This window comes from Lonchura striata, chromosome Z (assembly GCF_046129695.1).
Source record: "Lonchura striata isolate bLonStr1 chromosome Z, bLonStr1.mat, whole genome shotgun sequence".
NCBI classification, from domain to species: Eukaryota; Metazoa; Chordata; class Aves; order Passeriformes; family Estrildidae; genus Lonchura; species Lonchura striata.
This window is the reverse complement of record NC_134642.1, coordinates 69,476,332-69,500,090: the sequence shown is the minus strand read 5'-3', so window position 1 is coordinate 69,500,090 and position 23,759 is coordinate 69,476,332. Positions and strand designations below refer to the sequence as shown.

The following is a 23,759-nucleotide window of genomic DNA, read 5'->3' as shown; positions in this document are numbered from 1 at the left end:
AAGAAACTGAGGTGCTGATCAGCTTTAGCAGATTTGGAACATGAGCCAGTAGTTGCCCAGGTGACCAGGAAGGCCAGTGGCATCCTGGTTTGGATCAGGAATAGTGTGGCCAGCAGGACTGAGGTAGTGACTATTCCCCTGTATTTGGCAGTGGTGAGGCTGCATGTCAAGTCCTGTGTTACATCTTGGAGGCCTCACAACAAGACATTGAGGGTTGGAGCATGTCCAGAAAAGGGCATCAGAGCTGTTGAGTCTGATGAGGAGCTGTTGAGGGAGCTGGAATTGATTAGCCTGGAGAAAAGGAGGCTAAACAACCTTATCTGTCTCTGCCTGAAAGGAGGTTGTAGCAAGGTGAGAGTTGGTCTCTTCTCACAAGCCAAGAACAAGAAGAATTGTGACAGGGAAGTTTAGATTGGATATTAGGTAAAATTTCTTCTATGAAAGGGTTGTCAAGCATTAGAACAGACTGCCCAGGCAAGTGGTGGAATTACCACCCCAGGAAGTGTTTAAAAGATGTATAAGTCTGGCATTTGAGGACATGGTTTAGTAATTGACTTGTTAGTGTATGGTTGGTGGTTGGACTTGATCATAAGGATTTTTTCCAGAGCAAATGATTCTGTGATTCTAACTAGGCAGCTGACAGCAAACATGTTCTTGGAAAAGGCAATCTAACTCTACATACGTGATTGTCCTTAACAGATTGGTGGATATAAAGTCTGAGAGAGATGTTGTCCTCACATATGTAGGCATTAGCTTTCTATTAGCATCAAAGCTTCTCATTTACTTTTTGGATCTGCAACACTCTGTTTTCTGTTCCCTCTGAAAAGCAAGGAATGAAGCTGTAAAAATGTAAAAACAGAGTTTAAGCATAAGCTTCAAGCCTGTTCTGGAATGCATAAAGGAAAATGGATGGACATGCATCATGATTTTGTCCTGAGGTCATATATTGTAAATCAAACTTACACATGTTCTAGAATATACACTGAATGACTTTAAAGCAGTAGTAACAGCAGGTGAAAGGCAAAATTAGGCTTTGATGTTCTACTATAATCACACTAAGAATTGTCACTAAACTATGATCAGGATAGCAGACAAAGAATTTAAATTAGTGCCTCAGCTCAACAACTGAGACAACTTCCTGTCTGTTTGTCGTAGATATAACAGTATATTCAATTGCTAGATCTGCAGTCCTCTAGTATTCCAAACATTGCCAAGTGGACTGACAGCTCTAACAGGATGCACACCATGAGATTGATAACCTTTGACATTTTTTCCTTTTAACAAGCCCAACTCAGACACTGATGAAAACACTGTAAAGAATTGGGGCGCAGGGAGGAAGCGGAGGTTTGAAACTCTTCCCCTGTGGACTCACAACCATAAGAGTCTGCCACTTACTGGGAAATATAAATTTCTGTTTTGCAGTATTAAGAAAGAAGAACCAGGATCAATGAATTTAAAAATTCCTGATAAACTGATACAGTTCTCCAAAGCAAAAGGCTTTAATTGCAGACACTGAACACTGAATTTAAAAAAAAAAGTCCTTGGAAGTTACATGTGTTTGTATGACCTCTTTATATATTAATTCTCAATGTGGTACAGTTGTGAGAATCTTCTAGGCAAATATCTACCATGCTTGTATCCCTTCATAGTAATAGTCTTTTGGATGGGGTAGGTCTGTCTTTTTTAAAAAAACAACAAGCACTTGCATTTATGAGCATCAAAGTTCTTCTTCACTGCTGTTGCATTGCTATAATACCTTGCAGTAGTTACAAAACTGATGGTAGTTTTATGATCAGAGTGTGTCCACTTTAATGGAACTAGGATTCAGGCCAGTTAGGAAGCAGATCACACTATCTACAATGTAGCATTTTAAGCACTTAATGTATCCTGTCAGGATGTAGAATTTCATGTAATAATAGGGAAAGATAAGGGTCTACATAGGGCAACTCAGCTCAGTTAGATGCCTGCAGTTATTTATAATAGTATCCATTTTCCCTCCAGAAAAATCAGCTTTTGAGGATTTGCTTTAAGCCAGGGGATGCAGAACCTCACCTACCATACTGACATTAATGGCCAGCTATTTCTATTGACTTGGCTTACTTTTTAATTTCCTTTTGCTTCAGGTTACTGATCAGCATCTACAGGGATAGCTCCACAGGGATAATGTGAAGTTGGCTTAGTTGATTAATAATTTCTCTAGTTATTCTGTTCAGCATCATAATCATAATAATTAAACAATTTGCCACACACTTTTTCTGTGATTTACTGCATGTTTATATATCCTTTTTCTGACAAAATCTGCAGCAGCAGTATGCTCAGTCAGGAATTTAGTTTTGGTGTAAATATCCTGCTGGAGTTGCAATACTTCAGGACACACAGAGCCTCAGTGTGGGACAGAGCAAGAGATGCCATGTGTCTGATACACCTGATAGGACAGAAATGTTGTCTTTGTGTCTCCTGCTCACAATCTGTCAGGATTTCCAGTTACAGTGCCTTTGACTCACCTGTTATCACCTGTTCTGAGATGAAGACTAGCACAGACACTCTCACCAAAATGTGTTTTTATTGTTTGATAGAATAACATCATATTTGTCCACTTTTGAGATATCAAGGAATCCTAAATATATCTCCTAGGGTGAATTTACTCCTAATAGAGGAGACAGGTACATTTTTTTCCAAGGTGTTGCACAATGTAGTCACAAAATACATTTTTGCTTTAGAAAAAGTTGCAAACCACCATGTTTTCCAGTGGATCCTCATGCTAAAAATATTTTAATTCAGTTCAAAATATGACTACTGTTAAAAAACTATAGCTTATATTACTGTAGATGCTCCTTAGCCAGCTTTATTTCAGCAAACATTTTTTTCACCCTTCTAAACTTGGGTAATCTTCAGATTTATTCCATTCACATAAGCTGTTTTATTTCAAGTGAATCAATGTCTTCAGTAAAGGCTTTATGATTTACAGCCACATGCTGCTGCAGAGAAGCCATAGGATCCTGCTACAGAACTTTCATAGCAATCACCAGTCAGGTTTTCTGTTTCCATCATAACTCTGATGCTTCAGAGGCAGAGAAGTAAGCCAGTCTTCCTGGTCACTCTGCTGAGGTTTTCAGCAAAGCTTACTGGTGTTTTCTCTGACTCTGGGTAAGATATCCCCATATGCAGGGTACAGTCTATGTGTGAACACCATGTGTTCTGAAGACTTCATTAACTTGGTTAACTCATTTCTAAACAAGCTCTAAGAAGTAAATCAGGAGCTCTTGGCATGGGAGAATTTGTTATGGCTGTGCTTGGTAGTCATGGATGCTCACTCCTGATCACAGACCAGCTGAATTCCAAGACTAAGGACCTCTGCCTGGAAGCCGGTAATGCTCATGAGAGATGGGAACTATTTGGGTGATAACGTGCTGTCATACTAGTAGACTAGTGACTCTGACAGCCCAAAAGTGTACTTTGCTTCTAGTGCCTTATGTCAACCAATGTCTCCCTAAATAGATAAAATATGCAAGGATGTGAAGGAAAATAGAATCTTGGATTTAATTTCTCAGTGTTTTAAGATGATGTGTTCTAAGCCTATTTTTTTAACGACTGCACAACTTCATAGAAGTGTCAGAGTTACATACGAGCTACTCAAAAAGGTAGACTGGTTACTGGAGCTATCCCGCTAGTTTTTCTGGGCAGTCTGTATTTTTGTTTTATCAATTAATAGGAGCTTTTTGGCAGGAAGAAAAATATAAAATCCAGAAGCCTTTTCTTTTTTTTGTTTATAGCAGGTAAAGCCATGCTTAATATATTACTGAAGAAATTATTTGTAATAACACAAAAAAGCAGAAACAGACATAACTGGAATCTCAATAAAAACAATTTTTGAAGTATTCTATTAGCACCTTCCTGATTATGAAAATGTTCAAAGGCCTGAAGCACCTCTGCTTTGAAGAAAGGCAATGAGGGGTGGGGTTGTTCAGCCTGAGGACAAGGCTCTTGTGAGACCTTATAGTGGCCTTTCAATATATAAAGGGCTCTTAGAAGAAAGACAGAAAGAAATTTTTTATTAAGGTCTTTTGTGACAAGACATGGGGCAATACTTTTAAATTGAACAAAGATAGATTTAGACTGGACACAATGATGGACATTTTTATACATGGTGCTTGGTAACAGTCAACATGTCTTTACAAGGGGGAAATAATGCCTGACAGATTTGGTGGCCTTCTGTGACAGGCCTACGGGACTGATGGACAGGGGCAGAGCAGAGCAACTGACATCATATACCTGGACTTGTGCAAAGTGTTTGACATTGTACCACTGAACGTCCTCCTCTTCAAATTGAAGAGACATGGATTTGATGGATGAACCACTTAGGTGAAAAACTAGTTTAAAATCACCACACATGCAGAATCGTGTCCACTGTCCACATGGAAACCACTGACAAGCAGTGTCACTCCATGGTCAGCACTGTGGCAGTTACTGTTCAACATCTTTGTTGGTGACATGGACAGTGCAATCAAATGCACCCTCATTAAATTTGCTGACAGCATGAAGCAGTGTGGTACAGTCAACGCACTGGAGAGAAGGGATGCCGTCCAGAGGGACCTTGAAGCGCTTGAGTTTTGTGAACCTCATGGAGTTCAACTACACAAAGTGCACGGTCTTTACACCTGAATTGTGGAAATGCAAGACACACCCACAGGCTGGGCAGAGAAGTGATTGAGAGCAGCCCTGTGGAGATGGATTTGAGAGTAATTGGTGATGAAAAACTCAACACAGACCAGCAGTGTGGACTTGCATCCCAGAAAGCCAATCCAATCCTTGGCTGCATTTAAAGGAGTGTGGTCAGCAGGTCGAAGGAGGTGATTTTGCCCTCTGCTCTGGTGAGATCCTGCCTGGAGTGCTGTGTACAGTCCACAAGATAAGAGGGACATGGAACTGTTGGAGCAAGTCCAGAGGAGGGCTAATAACTGGATATGACTGGAGCATCTTTGCGAAGACAGGCTGAGAAGGTTGAGGCTGTTCAGCCTGGAGAAAGGAAGGTTGTGTGGAAACCTCATAGCAACCTTGCAGCATCTGAAGGGGGCCTACAGGGAAGCTGGAGGGGGACTCTTTGTCAGGATCTGTAGTGATAGGACAAGGCATAATGGAAGCAAGTTGAAAGAGGGGAAATATAGATTAGATTTTAGGAAAAAAGTCTTTGCTGAGAGGGTGGTGAGACACTGGAACAGGTTGCCCAGGGAGGTTGTGGATGCCCAACTGTGTCAGTGTTCAAAGCCAGGTTGGATAATGCCTTGAGCAACTTGAGGGGTAGATGTCCTTGCCCATAGTAGAGAGCGTTGAGGCTAGTTGATCTTTAAGGTCCTTTCCAACCCCTTAATATTCTACGATTCTGTGATTCTATGATTTGAATGGTGAGGCACTGGAACAGGTTGCCCAGAGACACTGAGGATGCTTTATCCCTGAAAGTTTCTCAAGACCAGACCGGACAGAGCTTTCAGCAGCCTGGTGTAGTGGAAGGTGTCGCTGCTCATAGTGGAGACATGACCTTTAAACATCCCTTGCAACCCAAATCATTCTGTGCTTCTATGATCCTGTGATAGAGAGAGGCCCTTCAGATTCTTATTGTGCATCTTTGTAGCTGCCACTTTTTAAACAAATCTATTAGGCAACTTTATGTTTTTCACAACCTTCTCTAGTATGGTGATAGGTCTGAGAATTCAATCTTCCCCCATCCATACTGAGTCTTTAAAAATTCCTGAATTTCAGGGAATTCTTTGAGGAGGAAATACTTAGTTTGCTGTTGCATTTGGTTTTAGGTACAGAAATTGAGGTATTGTTCTGTGTAAAATATAAAAATACAAATAATGTGCTTAATTTGAAAACCATGAGGGAGTTGGTTTCAAAAGTAAGAATGAAAGCCCATGTTCTTGTGCAGTTGTGTTACTGGCTTGTAAAGCAGTTATGTATTTCAGAAATCACACTCAGTTATTAGAGGTTACTGGTGACAAGTTGACACAAAATAGGAAAATGGCTGAAGCAAGATGAATTATTATTCAAGACCAGTGTTAGAGAGAACATGACAAAACAAAACAAGCCATATCATCATGACATTTTTCCCCTTTTTTGTCCCTTTAATTATTGTTAGACAGTTGTTTTTCCTTGTTGAAACATTTTAATATTCCAAGCAAATTACAGAAAAGCAATATGGAATTGTTAGAGCATTATAGAATTAGTTCATTCTATTTGCAATTAAAATGCAAATGTAAAAGATTGGTGTAGATCAGTTGAAAGCATTTATGGGTGAGAGTAATTCAAGAGGCTCACATATTCTAGTTCTGCAAAGCAATATTTAAGAAACCATAGTACATTTTAAGAAACCATGAACATTTTAGACTCCTCTTCTGTGAATCTCATTTTAGATGAAGATCCTGTAGTAGCATAAATGGATAGATCATTATAGTTCACAAATCAAACAGATTAGTTGAGGAAACTGCATATTCCTTATTTGTCACACTGAAATTATTACTGTTTCTCTCCTGATTTAGCATTTGATATGTGTACACAAAATGTTTATATTTCAAATACTGCTTTCACATTACATAGGATATGATATATAAAAGGCCAGAAATATAGTAGGGAGAAAATTTTATGCAAGCCTTTTGTCACATGAGTAAAATAGCAAGGAAGGCTTAGTGTTTAAGTTACTGATGAGACATCTTGATGACAGGCAACGAAACTGCAACCTAGCAAATCAAGTTTAGCTACACTGGAAATGTATTTTTAGTATCTGGGCCAAGTTTATCTGAAGTCTGCATGATTCTCTGTTATGATTTATCAAAACCAGCTATTAATATTTCTCATAGTCAAGTCAAATGGGAGATACATCCTAAATTCAGATTTAAGGGTAGCTTTTTATGTAAATGAGAAAGTTACTGAATTTTCAACAGCAATTTCAGGCAAAAGCAAGGAGATAGTGAAAAATCCAGGGAAGTCTTTCCAGCAGCTCCGAAGACCTTGTTTTCGTGGTGCACTAATGAGGAGTTGCAGCAGGGGTAAATAAATGGATTATAGCCTTGAGAAATGTTTCATCTTTAAGATGAAAACTTGAAAGATTAAAGATATCAGCTAAAACTTAGTATTTACTTTGTGTAGTGAGAAGCAAGTTTTTCTCTGAAACATGATTTTGCAGAAATAAAAATGATCAATTAGTACTGCTGCCTGACTGGAGAGAGAATTCAGGACAGCTTTACCAATGGACACCTTGGTTACACAAGAAGATCACATTTTCAACCCTTCAGCTTAGTAAAAGCAACAGTCTATTCCTCAGCTGCCAGTTTACATTGTATCAGCCTCGTGTTTGTGTTTCAGTTGTGAGGACAAATATCTTTGTAAAGATAAAAACAGCCCAAAACTCCTTCTGACAGGTAATGATTGCTAGCAATAGCTGAGCCCAGTAGCAATTCACAATAGTAATAATGTACAGGACATAGGTAGGTAGGTGTAAAGTCTGGCGGCATTTTACACTTGCAGGTAGCTTATCTCACTCTGCAGTCATCATAACCTTTCAGATAGTGCTTTTGATTAATCTGGGTTAGCAATGTCAACTCAGTATCTTTTGCATACAAATCAGTTTCAGGCATTTGCTAGAAGGCGTTTATAGTTCTATGTAGACCACCAGGTTGTTGTTAACCTTTGGGACAGGAATCTTGGCATATGGCTCACAGGAATACAAGGATGTACACATATGAAGAAGCACAATTTGAAGGTAGTAGAGAGAAAAATCTGTTTTCTTCTCTAAGACACAACTACTTTGTTTAATTGTGATTCTCTCCTTAATTGCTGTCATTTGGTCTTTGAAAATTATGGGCCTCTACTGGTACCTTCAGCTGCTAACCAACCCACTGGATCGAGGACTTTGAATTGGAAATGTTTTGGACAGCCAGATGTCAGTCCTCATGGGAGGAGTTAAGAGTAACCCTGTCTATCAGGAAGTTTTTATTTCATTGGGAAGGCCTTTCAAGGAAAAAAAAGTATTTATGTTTCAACTGAAAAAAAAACCATCAGGTGCAGAACTTATCACTATACTGCTGCTCTCATGCAAGAGATTTTAAACATTGAGCCATGGACAAATAACACAACCACAAAACCTTGAGTGGTAGTTTTTTCTCCCGGATGAAAATTCTTCCTAAATTCTGTCTTCTAAGTAATTGTTAGGTTAGGAAGGATAGAAAGCTCACTCCATAGATTTTATTTGCATTTTTAATGTGCATACTAGGGAAAAACATTCTGCTGGTAAATAGCTTAAAAGTCACATAAGTTCCCATCTGAAGGTCACTGACTGGTGGTGGCAGTGTTATATGCTTTTCCTGCCCTTATTTCTTGTCAAGAAAAGGTGAGATGAGGAGAATTTTGGCTCTTTGAGCTCAGAAGGTGGGTTGAACATACAGCATTTTAAAACCAGACAGCTTGAGCTCTAATTCAATATAAGTTGCTAACTGTCAGAAATTAAAAATGCATTTTCCATGGGTTAGCTGAAAAAAATTTCCATTCATGAAAATTTAATCCCTTGCTTTTTGAATGTACTATACATAGTAACTGTTTGCAGTTACACACTGTGTGAGTTAATACTCTTGTTCCTCCCGTTTGTCTTCCAAGCAGACAGAAGAATTACTAAATAAAATTTTAGTGTAAGAACAGGCTTATGTCTTCACAGATAAATATGCACTCATTATCAGATGCAGTGTTTGCAAGATAACATCCAAGACTAAGGACATTTCCATCACAGGAATCTTCTTCATATGCAAAATGTTCATCTAAGCTCTCCTTGTCTTTGTCTGCTCCACACACATATAGAAATAGGACATCTCTTTCCCTATCCATTTGTTTCTTGAATACATAAAAGAGAATTCAGAATGCTGAAGGAAGGCTGAATGTATTTATTTTCATATATTTTAGTTGTGTTTCATTTTGGAACACAGTGCTTGCCTTATATGGCAGAAGAGCTGCATGTAGATGTCTCCAGAGGAAGATTTCCATGCTGTATGCATTTTGGTTTGGGACTCAAAGGGAAGGAGATGGGAAGAAAACCAGTCCATTACACAGTCAGTACACCTTGCTGTATTTTTCATTGAAGAATCCTTTTCATCTGGCAGTTTCAGAGAGTACTAGATAGTTGGAAGATCTGGTCCTTAAGCTTTGGACTCTATTGGTTTGAAAAGGCTGAGGTTTTTTCACATAGAGTCCTTTGAATTTTGGTTTGGCAATGAATAGAGATTGCCTTCACAAACCCTATACAACATGCAATTGGAAGGACTTACACCATGCTTCATTGCATTACTGGCTAAACTTGCACTTACAATTTTCTGTGGGTTTCTGTGGTAGCAAGAAAAACTGATTCACTGATATTTGCCATCTAGACTCCTCCTGTGAAAGCTTTTTTCTTTCACCTTCTGCTGTCAGAACTTTATCAAGAGCACCAATTTGTTACACTGGAATGTTATGGCTAGCAGCCCTTCCAATTCATCAAAACCCTTTTGCAAGTTTCTGTTTAGATTGGAACAGCAATCAAAAACACCCAGCTGATTCTGTAAGTGCTTTTCACCCTCATCAAGCAGACAGCTTTACGGAGATGGTGGATCTACCTAGTTGGTTGGCCAATGGCAAACATCTGTATAGAGGAACAGAAGAGCATCTACATGCTGCTTACACTCAGGGAAGTTCAGAGAATACAAGTTACAAAATGGTCTGTTCCTTCTCAAGTTTGTATCATCTTCCTTGATGCTTGTGTTTGGTATTTGAGTAATGGAAGTAACCTTCTTCTCATTCATTATGCTTACCCCCTTGTCATACAAAAGGGCTAAGCTAAATTGAGGCACATGGACAAAGGGCAGCCAGAGGCAATTTCAGTCACTGGAATTCTGTAGTTCTCATGGTAGGCAGTGAAGGTGGTGCCTCATGCCACTTCTGTAATAAAGCAGTGAACAGATTTGTTGTAACAACAGTCATTATTGTTCCTGGCAATGAGATTTTGGAGCTCTGAGTGAAGGTAATGAAGAAGAGAAGTAACTCCTGTTAGGAGGTGACACTCTTGAATTAGTCTATGATGAAACACAAGGGTTAATGCTATAACTGTATCCATTCTGTTTGTACCTTGCAGTGAGCCACCTTTATGGATTTGGACTGATGGATGCTGAAGCAATGGTGACAGAAGCAGAAAAGTGGACAACGGTGCCTCCACAGCATGTGTGTGTGGAGAACACAGATCGGCAAATCAAGTAATACCTGCTACCAAAACTCTTGCTGGCATAAACTTATGGAAAGAAATTTGGTATAATTTACCCCTCCCTTGCATTGCGTATAATGTATCATTTTTAAAGCCATACCAGGGAGTCTGTCACATTTACAGATGTAGTCCATGGGAAAAGGCCCTAGTTTAAAGAACATTCCAGAAGGTGAAGGTATAAAACAGAGTGGCTAATGATGTATTTTTATATAGATGATACATCAAAGAAGAAGAATATTTTGTTGAATGCATTTCAGTCACCTTTGCAACAGTCCAGTATGTAAAACACAAATATGCCTTTGAAACTGCATGTTATTGTCTCTCTCCAATAGTCTTAGAAGAGTCTCTAGTTCAGAGGCCAAAACTGAACTGCTTTTCACTTGCCAAGCTAAGGTCTCTATGCAACCAAGCTTAAGCAAAATTCTGTTATGTGCACTCCATGGATATGGAGACAGCATCAAGCATGATGCACATTTCCAAAGCACTAAGAATATTGTTTGATAATTATATTTGACAGGCTTGATCCATAACAGGTATAGTCTGTGAGGATATCATGCCAATTTAAACCAGCTGAGTCAGATGCCTTTTCGTAAAGTTAGCATGTAATACTTGCTTTTACGTAAACTAGGATTAGCTATGCCAGGCATTTCCTGGGGTTTAGCAACCATCTGTGATCCCATGACAGTCTCAGCAAGTCTCAGCTGGCCACTAATCCACAATAATGCTCTGTCCCAAAGGCTTATTCCTCTTTTACCTTTTGCATGTGCTTAACAGAAACCCAGGCAGTTGGCATTAGCCATTATCTGCAGTGAAATAATTACCCTATAGTAGTATTTTCAGCTAGGAAGTACACATCAAAACTAGTGATTATAGGCTACTGACTCCTCAGTTGTCCAATACTGTCATTCTCTACTAAGCAAAAAAGATGGGGTTGTGTATTTTACAAAAAAAGTGAGAAGTGCTGATGTTTGCTGTGCTTCTGTTGTAGAACAATACGACCTGACAGCATTGTCCGTTCAATTTACAAAGCCACTGGCTGTTCAGATAATCCTAACCACCATGTGATCTACTTGGAGCATGTTGTTGTACGTATAACTATTACTCACCCTCGACGTGGAGACTTGGCAATTTACCTAACCTCTCCTTCTGGAACTAGGTCACAGCTCTTGGCCAACAGGTATAGTATGACAATCCAATTTCACAGTACAGTCAATATGTAGAGCCTGCATAGACATGTCAGTGTCAGCAAGAGAAGTCACATCATTACAGCAGAGATGCTAGAAGACACAGGCTAGTTATTTTTTCTTAGAGAGATGGGCAGAATGAAGTACAAATGAACTCAGAGATGACAATCTTAGTAGAAAGGTAGTGTTAAAACTGTAGAATTCCAAGACAAAGATTAGTCAATTTCAATAGTTCTTGTTCTAATCATTTATTAGATGGCTGGAAAATGTGAAGAAAACAGACTCAGTGTTCATAAGGAAGCTGAATCAAAGTGTTTCTACATATCACCACTTATTTTTTGATTATCTTTTTTCTTATCTTTATTTTTTGATAGCAAAGAAAATCAGACAGAATGGTGTATATTTACTACTATTTTTTAAAAACCCTGATGTTACCTGTTTCCAAATCCTTTTTTTCAAAGTAAACATACTCAATCCATGAAAGGCTTATAGTAGGACAACACTGAAAAGTAGCACTAGCACTTTAAATTAAAAGATTCCTTTGTAAATTGCAGATTAAAGCTTTTAAAAGTTAGCCATTGCCTTATTTTTTTTTTTTTAAGTTAGACATCAATTCAGTGATGGAGACTTGCTTTCAAATATCCAGCTATTTTAACAATAGCTACTAAGATCAATCTTCTTCCTCATCCTGTCACCTCTATGTTATGTTTTTGGAGAAATGGTCAGTGCGTCAAATTGTCTTTTTTATTCTTCTTACTGAACTCAGACAAGTATCTCCTTGTCCAATGTATCATTGGACAAATGATAAGTGGAGAGAATCATTAGTAAACTGAAAGACTTCTCAGTGATGATTCTGTTTCTCTGATCTACTAGCAGAAATTTTCTTCAAAGAAAACATTGGCAATCTTTGCCATATAAGTCTTGCTAAATCCATGGTCAAAAACGCCACTTCCTACTAGACATGGTTAAGGTATTAAGAAACCTCAAAAAACTTTCCAAATTTTACTTCAATTACAAATATGCAAATAAGTTACATTTGCAGTAAGAAATGTTTCTATACTTCTCTGACTGGCTAGAAATCTTCTTCCTGATGGGACCATAGTATAATAGGTAATTCTTTTTCATTGATGACTTGATTTAGATGACTGCTATTCTGCTAGACACAGAGCATGGCTGCCACAGAAATGTTGATGTTTACTAATGTATCAAAAACTGCAAAAAATGCCATCTATCAAACCTGTGTTGTGAGAGCTCTTCTGCCATCGTGCACAAAATTAAAAAATCACAGAATTAATATTCCTAGTCCTACCCATCAGGACTTTTAATGAATTGAGAGTGGCCGTCTTTCCAGACTGCTTTTCATCCATGCGTCCTCAGCCAGAAATGCTGATTGTCTAGCCCTGGAAACTTGCATGCCCTTCTGTATCTCAATGATAGAAGGACTTACATTTCCTCTTGAAACAGAGACTTTTATGGAGACACTTGGAGGTCAAATGGACTTGGTTCTGATTAAACTGTGAATATACATTTCCATTAGAGATTATGCTAAATTAAAAGAAAAGGTAAACTGAAAATACTCTTCAAGCTGTATACACTAATTCACCAAATGGAGAGAAAGTTGTCCTGGAAGTTTGGGGTCCTCCAGTATATCTCCTGTGTTCCATTGTGAGTGCTGCCATAGGTTGCTGATAAAGCACATAGGCACACATATCTCTATTCCTGCTGCACTACTGCACTGAACAAAGAATTTGTCTTCTGTTAACCAGTGTGAGACAGGTTTCTCTTATTAATTATGAAACAGGCTTTTGTTTTTCTATTTGAAGAAACCCTTCTTTAGTTTTTTCTTCCATTTTCATGCAGTAGTTTTTTCTCCATTCAAAATGAAAAAAACATGCAAGCCATCCAACTAGGTATCCAAACAAAACAATCTTGTGTAAACCCAGTGGTCTTAACACAGCTAACTTTTGGCTCTAGTCTTTCAAGTGCTGCAGCTGACTCACAGCAAGTGGGAAATACATTCCAGGATTCACAGTTCACCTCTGGTGATGATTGGTGTGTGGAATAGGTACAAAATTTAATTCAATCAGTGTCTTTGTAACCCCTGCACCTTAAAAGTATTTCTTTTCTGTACATGCAGTAGAGAAAGGGAATGCAAATAAAATAAGAGGATGTTCACCTCTTTCTTATATGATTATATCAGAAGACTAATCAGAAAACAAATAAACCTGAAAGGCCTTTTCACATTTTGTCACTTTCTAGGAAACAAATTATTCATGACAGAGCTCATAGAGTCTCACCAGAAATTCCCTTCCCATGAACACTTCAGAAATATATGGACTTGCCATCACATTGGACTGATGGACTACTAAATAACTCTGGGCTACCAATATGCAAATTCTAGGTCTGAAATACCTAGAGCCTTCATGAGGCCTTTCTTAGGGTAACGTGAGGGATATGAACATAATACTTTCTGAAATGGTGTTTCAACGCTTACTTTATTTGGCCTTGTTGTAAGAAGTCATACAGCATTATGGTAGTAATTTCTTGAAATTAGGAGTATGCTGTGTGTTGTCAATGTATATGTTTTAGCATCATAAATAAATCTTGAACTAGGATTGTTATTCTCTAGTTGTTATTCTCTAGTATGAAAAATTAGTTACGAGGCATTTGATTTTTAAAGTATCAATAATACTGAGTATCAGTGAATAAATGCATTCATATGTAAGCATGCATGGAGAGATACATCGGCAACAAATAGTTTGTTTTCTCTGCTATAGGCAAGGGCTCCAGAGGCTGTTGTACATTGCTACTACCTGACTGAGATATTTTTCTCAGATATACAAGACTTTTTAATGTACATGCACAGGATTAATAGCAGCAATACCAGCTGTTTTTACTGAAACCAGGGAAAACCCCATTGCTTTACATGCAATGTAAAGCAGTTACACATCTGGGTTTAATTTGAAACAGTTTGCTTGGTAAAATGTTTTTAAGTGCACAAGGTATATTTTACATGTGCACTTCTCCACCAATTCTGGAAGAAAAGTCATTGTGTGTAATTTCTGGTGCATTGACAAGTAGGTCCCTCAAGGCAATATTTGGCCTTTTTTCTGCATATTTTATCCTTAATGTTGGCACCCCCTAAAATTACTTCAGTAAGAAAACTTGTTAGTCAGAAACAATGTGGATTCCTTTGCAGGCATTTGGTGGATAACACTGTCGCTGGTTTAAGCCTTATGTGCATTCTTCAAAATCTGCATTACAGGGAACATCTGCTTTGTTGTTTGGAAAGTACTAAACATGATTACATTGGATGCGCTGCACCAGAGGAAAATACAGGCTGGAAGTGTATTGGCTGCTGTGAGGATGAGGCTAGAGTTAAGTCCAAAGTGGAACAGTATCCACTTTCCAAAAACAACTGGCCAGTGGATTTGGCAGAGTGGGTTTCTGAGTGTTTTTTGAGACATACCAAGGTCAGTTCTAACAAACATTCACTACAGGCAGCCTATGGAGGAAAAGCTACATACAAAGGGAGTAGAAGAAACAAACTTGGGGCTCATTTGTCTCCCACTGAAGTCATGGCTTATTTAATTCTTGCCCTTTAAATTTAAAGCAGCTGTTGCTATTTGATCTGCGTAACTGAAATATTTCAGCCACATGGTGGCAACTTTCCAGGCCACTAGCTTCATAAGCTTATATGGCCCTGGTATTAATAATATTTCTCTTCAGTACCAAAAGAATGTATCTTAATTACCATCTTTTCCTTATCATGAAACCTTAGACAATCAGTGAATTTTAATAATATCCTCCTCTGCAGAACTCTTAGACCAAATCCAAGTTATTCTTATCTAATCTTACTCAGTTGTTTGCTGCATAAAATGCCTTGGTGATCTGAAGTAGGGGAAAACTTTCTTTATAGGTATGCATCTTTTTTCCAGCTTACATGTTATACTCCATTATTAAAGAAAACTAACATTTTAATCCTGATATGATGAAACCTAAGGGCCAGTCATCATGCTGAGTCTCACTGAAAAGCCCTCTGAGGTGGTAGTAATCTAAGTCCACAATGATCTTACAATATTCCTGTGCTTGTACTGTGTCTACAGCGTGAAACAGTTCTTGGAAAGCCATTTCTCCCAACTCATACTTGCTATGTTTTGTTTCATTCATGTTAGCTATTTTTTTCTCTTCTTTTTTTTTTTTTTTTTTTCTTTGAGGTGTTGATGAATAGATATCCCACTACTGAGCAGCTGGCTGACCAGTGGAGTGTGTGGAGCTCCTCAGCCTGACATGTCTGCAAGTAATGATGGATCATTAAATGTGGATATGTGTAGTTCCAGGGGACAAGTTCTCCACTTTTAAAGATGGTGATTGCCATACTAGCCACTATTTCAGGCTGGCAGGCATTGTACAGTATTGTTCATGTTACTCCAAATAATTTTATCACAATAGTTCAGAGATATCCATTGTTCCATAAAGCTTTGATAACCAGATATGACATGGAAATTAAAAAAAAAAAATGTGTATGCAAATACTTTAAATATGTTTTCTTTAGCTCCACATCCAGAAATTTTAAGTGACCTTCCACGTGTAGGTAAGAAAGCAAGAAAGCTTCTGAAATGCTTGGTGTGTTCTGTGTTTTTTTTTTTTTTTTTTTTTTTTTTTTTTTTTTTTTTTTTTTTTGAATACTTCAGTGCAGGTGGGCAGTAGGGTCTGGCTGAAGCTTTGGTTAAATCAGTTTGAGCTGTCTGCAGTTTTTCAGGGACTACGTCTCACAGGGAGCTGATGATTCAGCCCTATGGAGAAGAGCTGCTTTAAGGAGAATAGTTGACCACAGTGCTTTCAGGTTTGCAGCTTGGGGAGGCACTACATAGTCTCTTCAAACTGTAAGCACACTTGAAGTCATGTGTCTGTGCAAACTTCTGGGCAAGGACCACTTGCCCATGAGGCTGCCAGTTGGTGTGCTGGAGCACATCACAACAAAGACAGCTGCTGTAGGAGAAGAAAATTCTTACCTCTTTCCAGCTACTCCACTGGAAGTACACTTGCTAGTGCAGGATTTCTAGGTTCTTTAATGCATTGAGTTCAGTATACAACCATTGCTGTCAGTCAGGTGCAACTGCACCTTCTCAGCTGAAACAATCTAGATAACTGAAGAAAAGCTCCTTTTATGTGTTTACTTCTTAGTGTTCATCATAGGTAATGCTGGTGTTGCTAAACAAATCCGCTGCCTTCACTGCCTTTTGTCACATGAAATTAAAAATAAAAATTTTAGGAAGATTCTTTGATGAAAAGCTGACACATTTGTTTATTGGGTTTTTTAACACTGTTAAAAAGGGGCTAATTGCCTTCTTCTGGATCTAAAGTTTGATTACAGATTAATATTTCTGCTTTAAATTATATTATTGAAGAGAAAGGTTATGCAATTTTTAGGCTGAAGTGGCAGCAGTGGAAGAGATCAAGACTCTTGAATTTGTTTTAAGAAAAATAAGTGTAACATATATTCTTATCTAGGCATATATATGGTATGTGTTGAGTATGGCATAAAACTCCTCAGAGAGAGAAGAGCAATTTTTTTTCATGTAATGCTGTGATTCATTGTAAGGAGGAGCTTATAATTATATAGTCAATCATGCAGTAACATCCACACCATGTTGGGTGTTCTGTTTCTAAGAAAGGTCCTGTGAGTAACTGAATAATAGAATTGGCATTCTGTTGTGCTTATGTTAGCAAATAAGTGTATAATAATAATCTGAAAATTCAGATGTTGTTAATCACTTTGGTCTTTAAAAGCATGTTGCATTCATGAGTACAGATATATGATCATGGTCATAAAAAGCTATCAGATTATTCTAGTAATCTTGTTTAAGTATTTTAGTTTCTAATAATGTGTAATAGTCAATTAGCAGTTCATCAGACCATGTACTAAATGTTATTAACCCATGATAATCTGTGTCATAAGTGTGTCTTCAATAGGAATTTTGACAATATACAAAATTAAATTCTGGACTGGCTGCATGCTACTTAAAAGATCCTATGCATTTCTTTCTGAATAAGTAATGTACAGCTGAACATTTGATCATTTCATTTTCATTCATTTAACACTACTTAAAGTGAAATCCCTGTATTGTCTTATAGGTTCTTTGATTTGAGAGTTTAGTGCATAAATAAAGCAAAGCAAAAGTACTTGGACAATTTTGTATGTCCAAAATACATACCCAGACTCAGAGTCAGTAAGTTTCTACTTTGTTTTTAACTATTATTTTTACCTGTCTGTAGCTGTTTGATTTATTTGTAAAATGTTTCCTACAAATATGAAACCAGTTCATACATTCAAAGATTCCAAATTAGACCTTATTTTATAAAATTAAAATCTTTCTTAAAGATGTATTCTTTAAAAAAAATAGTCAGTTTACTCAGAAATAACATTACCCGATTTTTCCCATTTCCATGGATGGAAGCTTACAGTTCCAGTCACAGCATATTTTAGGTAACAGTGTTTTTAAAAACAAGACGTGGGCTTCTTGTCTCTTCCACCCAAAATGACTTAAAATAATTATTAAAATGGATATTCAATGATAGTTTAAAATTTCAAAACATGACCCACCTAGTTATCCAAAAAGTTTCCATAGTTACCCACTATGGAAAATATCAGACTAATTACAGTAAAAATAAAGAGAAGCTCATGTTTCTAATGTATATGAATAGGAGCTCAGTGAACACAAATCTGTAATTTCACAGTACTTGTATAATACTACATAATTTAGTTGCTACAATGGCAAAGAGAAATACTGGTGCCTTGTTGCATTGACAACATGTTTAGAAAGTGTAAGCTATCAGAAAACAACAGTATGGCAATTTGAATAACAGTTGGAAATAACCTACATGACTTAAATTGAATATACTTGCATGCAACTCCTGGATAATGTGTAATAATTTCTACTGTTTCAGTAAATAGTATTTGCCATGCCTTTGTGAGATTTGCTGTATTCACACAACTGATTTAACAGTGACCTGAAACAGGCCCATTCTGCTGCCAAAATACGTCTGCATAATACACTTACAGGCACATACACAGAAGAAAATCTCACACAATTAATTAGTGAAAATGATATATAAATATATATCGTGATATATAAATTATATATGATATATGATATGTATATTTTAATTTAGTTTTATAAGTGCTAATAAATTAGACTACTGTTATAGGTATTAATTTAAAATGGGAAACGGTAGCCAAAACTGAATGGCAAGTTGAACGTGAGCCAGCAGTGCCCTGGCAGACAGGAGTGCCAAGCATGTCCTGGGGGACATCAGGGGCAGCATCTCCAGATGGGCAAGAGAGGGGATTGTCCTGATCTGCTCTGGGGCAGCTCATCTCGAGTGCTGGGAGCAGGTTTGGGCGCCAGAATGTAAGACAGTGTCCAAAAGAAGCTGCAAAGACAGTGATGGGTCTGAAGGGAAAGCCATACAAGGAGCAGCTGAGGTTGCTTATGGTACTCAGCCTGGAGGACATTAAGAGGAGACCTCATCACAGTCCACATCTTCCTTATGAGGGCAAGCCAAGGGGCTGACACCAATCTCCTCTGTGGTGACCGGTGACAGGGTCTGAGGAAATGGCCTGAAGTTGTGTCAGAGGAGTTAAGCTGTGTATTAGGAAAGGGTTCTTCTGTGCACTGGAATAGGCTCTCAAAGACATAATCCTTGGGGCTGTCCTGGGTAGCGCCAGGAGCTGGATTTTGATGCTTCTTCCAAACTCAGGATACTTTATAATTCTGTGATTTTATGTTTGAATTGAGACTATGAAAATCAGGTTTTGGATAAGCCCTATGAAGTGTGCCAGTCCTGTAGGTCCATACAGTTTCTTTTGCAAGAAGTGTTGGACACACAATACCTGACCCCACGCCTCTGACTGACCATAGCAAGGACTATAGCATTTTATTCCTATCCCATGTGGCAGTTTATACCTACACAAAGAATGTACCTACACAAGCATCTTGTTTTCCTGTTTGCTGAATTTCACAACCTTTGAGAATAGAGCTTGAAATTAGCTTAGAAAAGAACAGATTCACATGAATTTAAATATAATATTTATGTTGTCTAATGCTAGGCTTTGTTTTATGGAAAAGTATTTTCACTCCATTGGATTTTCTACTGTAGAGATTCTTGTTTTTTAAAAACATTTAATCACAGCTATTACCAGTGAAGCTTTCACACACAAAATCAAGTTTATATAGGGATAAGTATTACACACACATATGTATATATATACATGCATATATAAACAGACATGCATACGTATCTCTGTGTGTATATATATATAAATATATAAGAATACATACATGTGAATGTATAATTACATACGTATTTTTTAAGTTGAGCCATGTGATTTTATTGGAGGCAACAGTCCTACTTAGAGTGCTCTTCTCCTCAATAGTTTTGGGGTACCAAGCAAGACACTGTGAGCACTAAATAAAAGTGCAAATTCTCTTGGGTATAATTTCCTGCCAGGAAGGGTTCTCCTTCCTTGTTTCACAGGTGATCACAATCATATTGCAATATGTGAAATTGATCCCCCTATACTAGAAATTATCATAATCCAGGCCTAAATTCTAGTGTCTTTGCCCACAACCTAAGTAATTAAATTATGGTAATGGTATTGGTTTGATTAAACCATCAGATGCCATTAGTCTCTCAGTTTACCCAAACTGAATTCTGTGAAGTGTTTGAAGAGGGTGATACCTTGGTTGTTTGAGGACTGAGGCCAGTGTCTCTGTTGCATATTACTTCCTCACAAGATGTATTGAATATTGAATATTGAATAGTGATGTATTGAATGACAGTTATCTTAAACTTACTGGTTTTATTTGGTTTAAACCCCTTTTAACTGTTCCAATCCAAAGCCAAAAATAAATATTACTGATATTTTCAAGCTTACAACTTATTTGTAATTACATCGTGCTGTTAAAGCAATGGAATTCTGTATTATATGCAGTTTTTCCAAGACCCACAAATCATATTAAAGAGTATTAGCAGTTTTGGTGTTTTTGCACTGAATTTGCTTGCCATTCTCTTTCTCATTATAAAAACATGTAATGTTTATATGTATAAAAACATGTAATGCATGTAACTCTCTTCCATAAAGCAACAAAGAACTGTTGAATGTGCTCAATACATGTGAGAAAATCATCATGAATAATGTTATATGAAGGTACAGATGAACAAACTGGCTGATTATTCAAGAGTTTGAAAGTGCACACTTGGAGGCACAGCTCCCAGGAAAAAAAAATGTTTGCCTTGAAATAATGTCATCATTTGTTTTAGGCTATTTGATCATTCCATGGAAGGATTCAAAAACTGGGAGTTTATGACTACTCACTGCTGGAGTGAAAAAGCAGCAGGTGATTGGATCTTGGAAATCTGTGACACTCCATCTCAGCTGAGAAATTTCAAGACTCCAGGTAGGACTCTAACATTTGTATGGGCTGTGTGAATTCTGAAAAGTGCTTGCTGTTTTCCACATTTTATTTACACGTGGGACATCTCACTGGTTTTAGTGTGAAGCCATAGATGGAAAGAGCATTAGTCTAAATTAAAGTTATCAATGCACTCTTTATTTTTATGTTACTGTTATCTACCTTTTAAGATACATGGTTTACTTTTGTTTTTTACTTTTACTTTTACTTTTTACTTTTATTCTGAATTTATTTATGTGGGATTTTTAGATAATCTATTTCTATTTTAAAAGAAATTAAATATCAGCCTCATTAAATCATTGTTGATAGAATAGATAGAGAATTTTAATTCTCTATTTCTAATCTTTATTTCTACTTTAGCTTTGTCATGTTCCAATAGCCAGTCTCAGCTTTTAAAAAGTGGTTGTTTGTCCAACCATCAAATTTATTGTCTTATTGCCTGACTCACTAGTCTACATAACCTGATTTTAGTTTTTTAGGATAGTAAACCAGCAATCATAAGCCAAAATTTGAAAAGCTTTTATTCAATATGTGGTTTGATATGGTCTTCTAATGAAGACTGAGATAAAGTATGATTTTCAAAATTTCTGAGCAGAAAATGTCTTCTAGACTCTGCTAACTATTTACTCCATGGCCAGTGTTATTTAAACATTAGCTGTATAGTCATGTGGTTAACTTCAAGTGCAGTGGTTTGAGAATCTTGATTATCTTCCCCTAGAGCTCTTAAAGGAAACACCAACATTACCAGTGTTTTAAATTTCACTTTATCACTACTGATCAATTCTCACCATAGCTTTCCAGCTATGGTTTGATCTTAACCAAACAATGTTAAATGCACCACTAAATGAAAAAGCAAAGTTTCCAGTACACTAAAAGGGGATACTCACTAAATGTGTTTAGAAAAGAAGACACAGAGTATAAGCAAACGGTCAGAAATTAAGGAGGTTTTGTGCTTGGGTTTTTTTCATTTTCAGTGCTTTAGAATTTGATAGATGGGGAGGTATTAAGCAGCAAATAAGTTGTTTAATTTTAATCAAATTACTGAAAAGAGACATAAATCAAGTATTTTCAAATCCATTTTACACTTGTTATTCCTGACACATCCAGGAACATCTCTGGTGCAAAGGACAAGTTAGGTTTTTGTGTACTGGAACCAATTGGTTCATCCAAAAGGCATGAAGGACAACCACAGAGCAATAAATTTCAGCTATTTCTCTCTTCTCTGACATACACCTTGCACTAAAAAATAGGTAGCATAGAGCCATTTTGCAAACTTTTAATCTGGGTAATTCTCCAGCTATATTGTACAGCCCTTTTACATCACCAGGATGATCTCAAAGTGGCCTGCTACATTTCCAGCTTTACACTTCAAGACCTGCTCCTGCACACTCCTGCACACTTCAGCCACACATGTAGTTGTATAGGTTTATTGTTTTCAATACATTATATCTACTCTCTCAGTGCTACAGTAGCTAATCTAATGGAACTGATTTCTTTTCCTCCATCAGAACTAAGGCCTAAAGATGCAACTCTGGAAAAGGCACAGTAAGGCTAGGGGACTGGGAAAAAGTAGGTCTGCAAAATCTAGATGTCTGGAGGAAGCTGATCTACTGCAAAAAATCCTGCTGGAGAGCTTATCCTCTACTTTGTTTTAACCACAATGGGAAACACTGCTTGAGACTAGTTTGGTTTTTTATTTGCATTTGGTTTTCACAAGATGCAGTGTGGTTGTGAATTTGGATCCTGGTTCATTGTATACTGTCTAGTAATGTATCCCCCATCTTTCTAGAGCAGTGGTTGCCCTCTGATGAAAGCTGTCCAGTTACTCTTCTGTTCAAAAAGATTTGGAAGTGCCTGCCATATATTAGTGGTGGATAAATTCAGCTGTTTGGGCATATCGGGATTAGTCTCTGCACTGAAGAGAACATGAAGTAAACAAAAGGTGCTTAAACGTAATTTATGCCTGGTGCCTCTCCAGTTCATGGTGCCTCTCCAGTTTATCACCATAGCCTGCAGTTTATCACACTGATATATCATCATCATGCCTGTTCCTTGTTTGTGTCCTGTGCATGTGTTTACTCAGCTCTTGAAAGGTCTTATAATTAAGAGTTGCCATTTTTCTGTAGTCAAATTAAAAAGAAAGACCCAGTGTGTTATCATATCCCTGCATTAGCAAGGTAACGCCACACCTGTTGCCTGAAAAGAAATTAAGAGTCCAGCTCATAAAAGTAATGCATGTGATTTCTACATTTAATTCTGTAGAGTTTATGGAGGTGAATATATGTTTGCTTTAAAACATTGCAATATACCCATTCTTCTGTAGATACAACATGGGACCTTTGTTACACATTCTAAATACAAATGGGGAAAGGATTATTTTAGCCAGATGAAATTGTAGAATCAGCCAAAAATGGGGAAAGAAAGATTTTGCCTTTAATGTGCATACTTTGTTTATTCATTATAAAAGTGTGTGTGTATGTATATATATTTCATTATTGAAATATTTTCATTGTGCAAATTAAACCCACCTTGAGGCAGTCTTCATTTGTTTACTGGCAAGTCACATTAATTTTTCTCTTCATTATTTTGTGAACTATTCTTAAAAGGCAGCTAATCTGAGAGACCCTACATTAGTCCCCTTGCTGCCCTATTGCATTATATATGCATTCAGAGTTACAATCCTTCCTTCAGTGATGTTAGTACAAGATCTTCAGTATGTGTAAAATTCAAACACAATATGCTATGCCTTAGGAGCAGATTTACATGTGGTTATTTGTATTAGGTTCTTGCAAATACTTTTACCAGTGTTCTGGGAGAAATGGA

The 23,759-nt window shown here is 37.4% G+C and overlaps 1 protein-coding gene across 3 annotated transcripts in view; it reads left to right on the top strand.

Moving 5' to 3' along the window:
* The window catches only part of PCSK5 (proprotein convertase subtilisin/kexin type 5), a 228,665-nt gene that overhangs the window by 136,121 nt on the left and 68,785 nt on the right, over nucleotides 1-23,759 (top strand). For all 3 annotated transcript variants that reach the window (XR_002466431.3, XM_021541528.3, XM_021541527.3), the window contains exons 11-13: nucleotides 10,148-10,265; nucleotides 11,262-11,450; nucleotides 20,785-20,921. Coding sequence is in view for 2 of the 3 variants with exons in the window: in XM_021541528.3 (XP_021397203.2) it covers nucleotides 10,148-10,265; nucleotides 11,262-11,450; nucleotides 20,785-20,921 (444 nt within the window). In the remaining variant the exon portion in view is untranslated. The remainder of the gene's footprint in view (nucleotides 1-10,147; nucleotides 10,266-11,261; nucleotides 11,451-20,784; nucleotides 20,922-23,759) is intronic.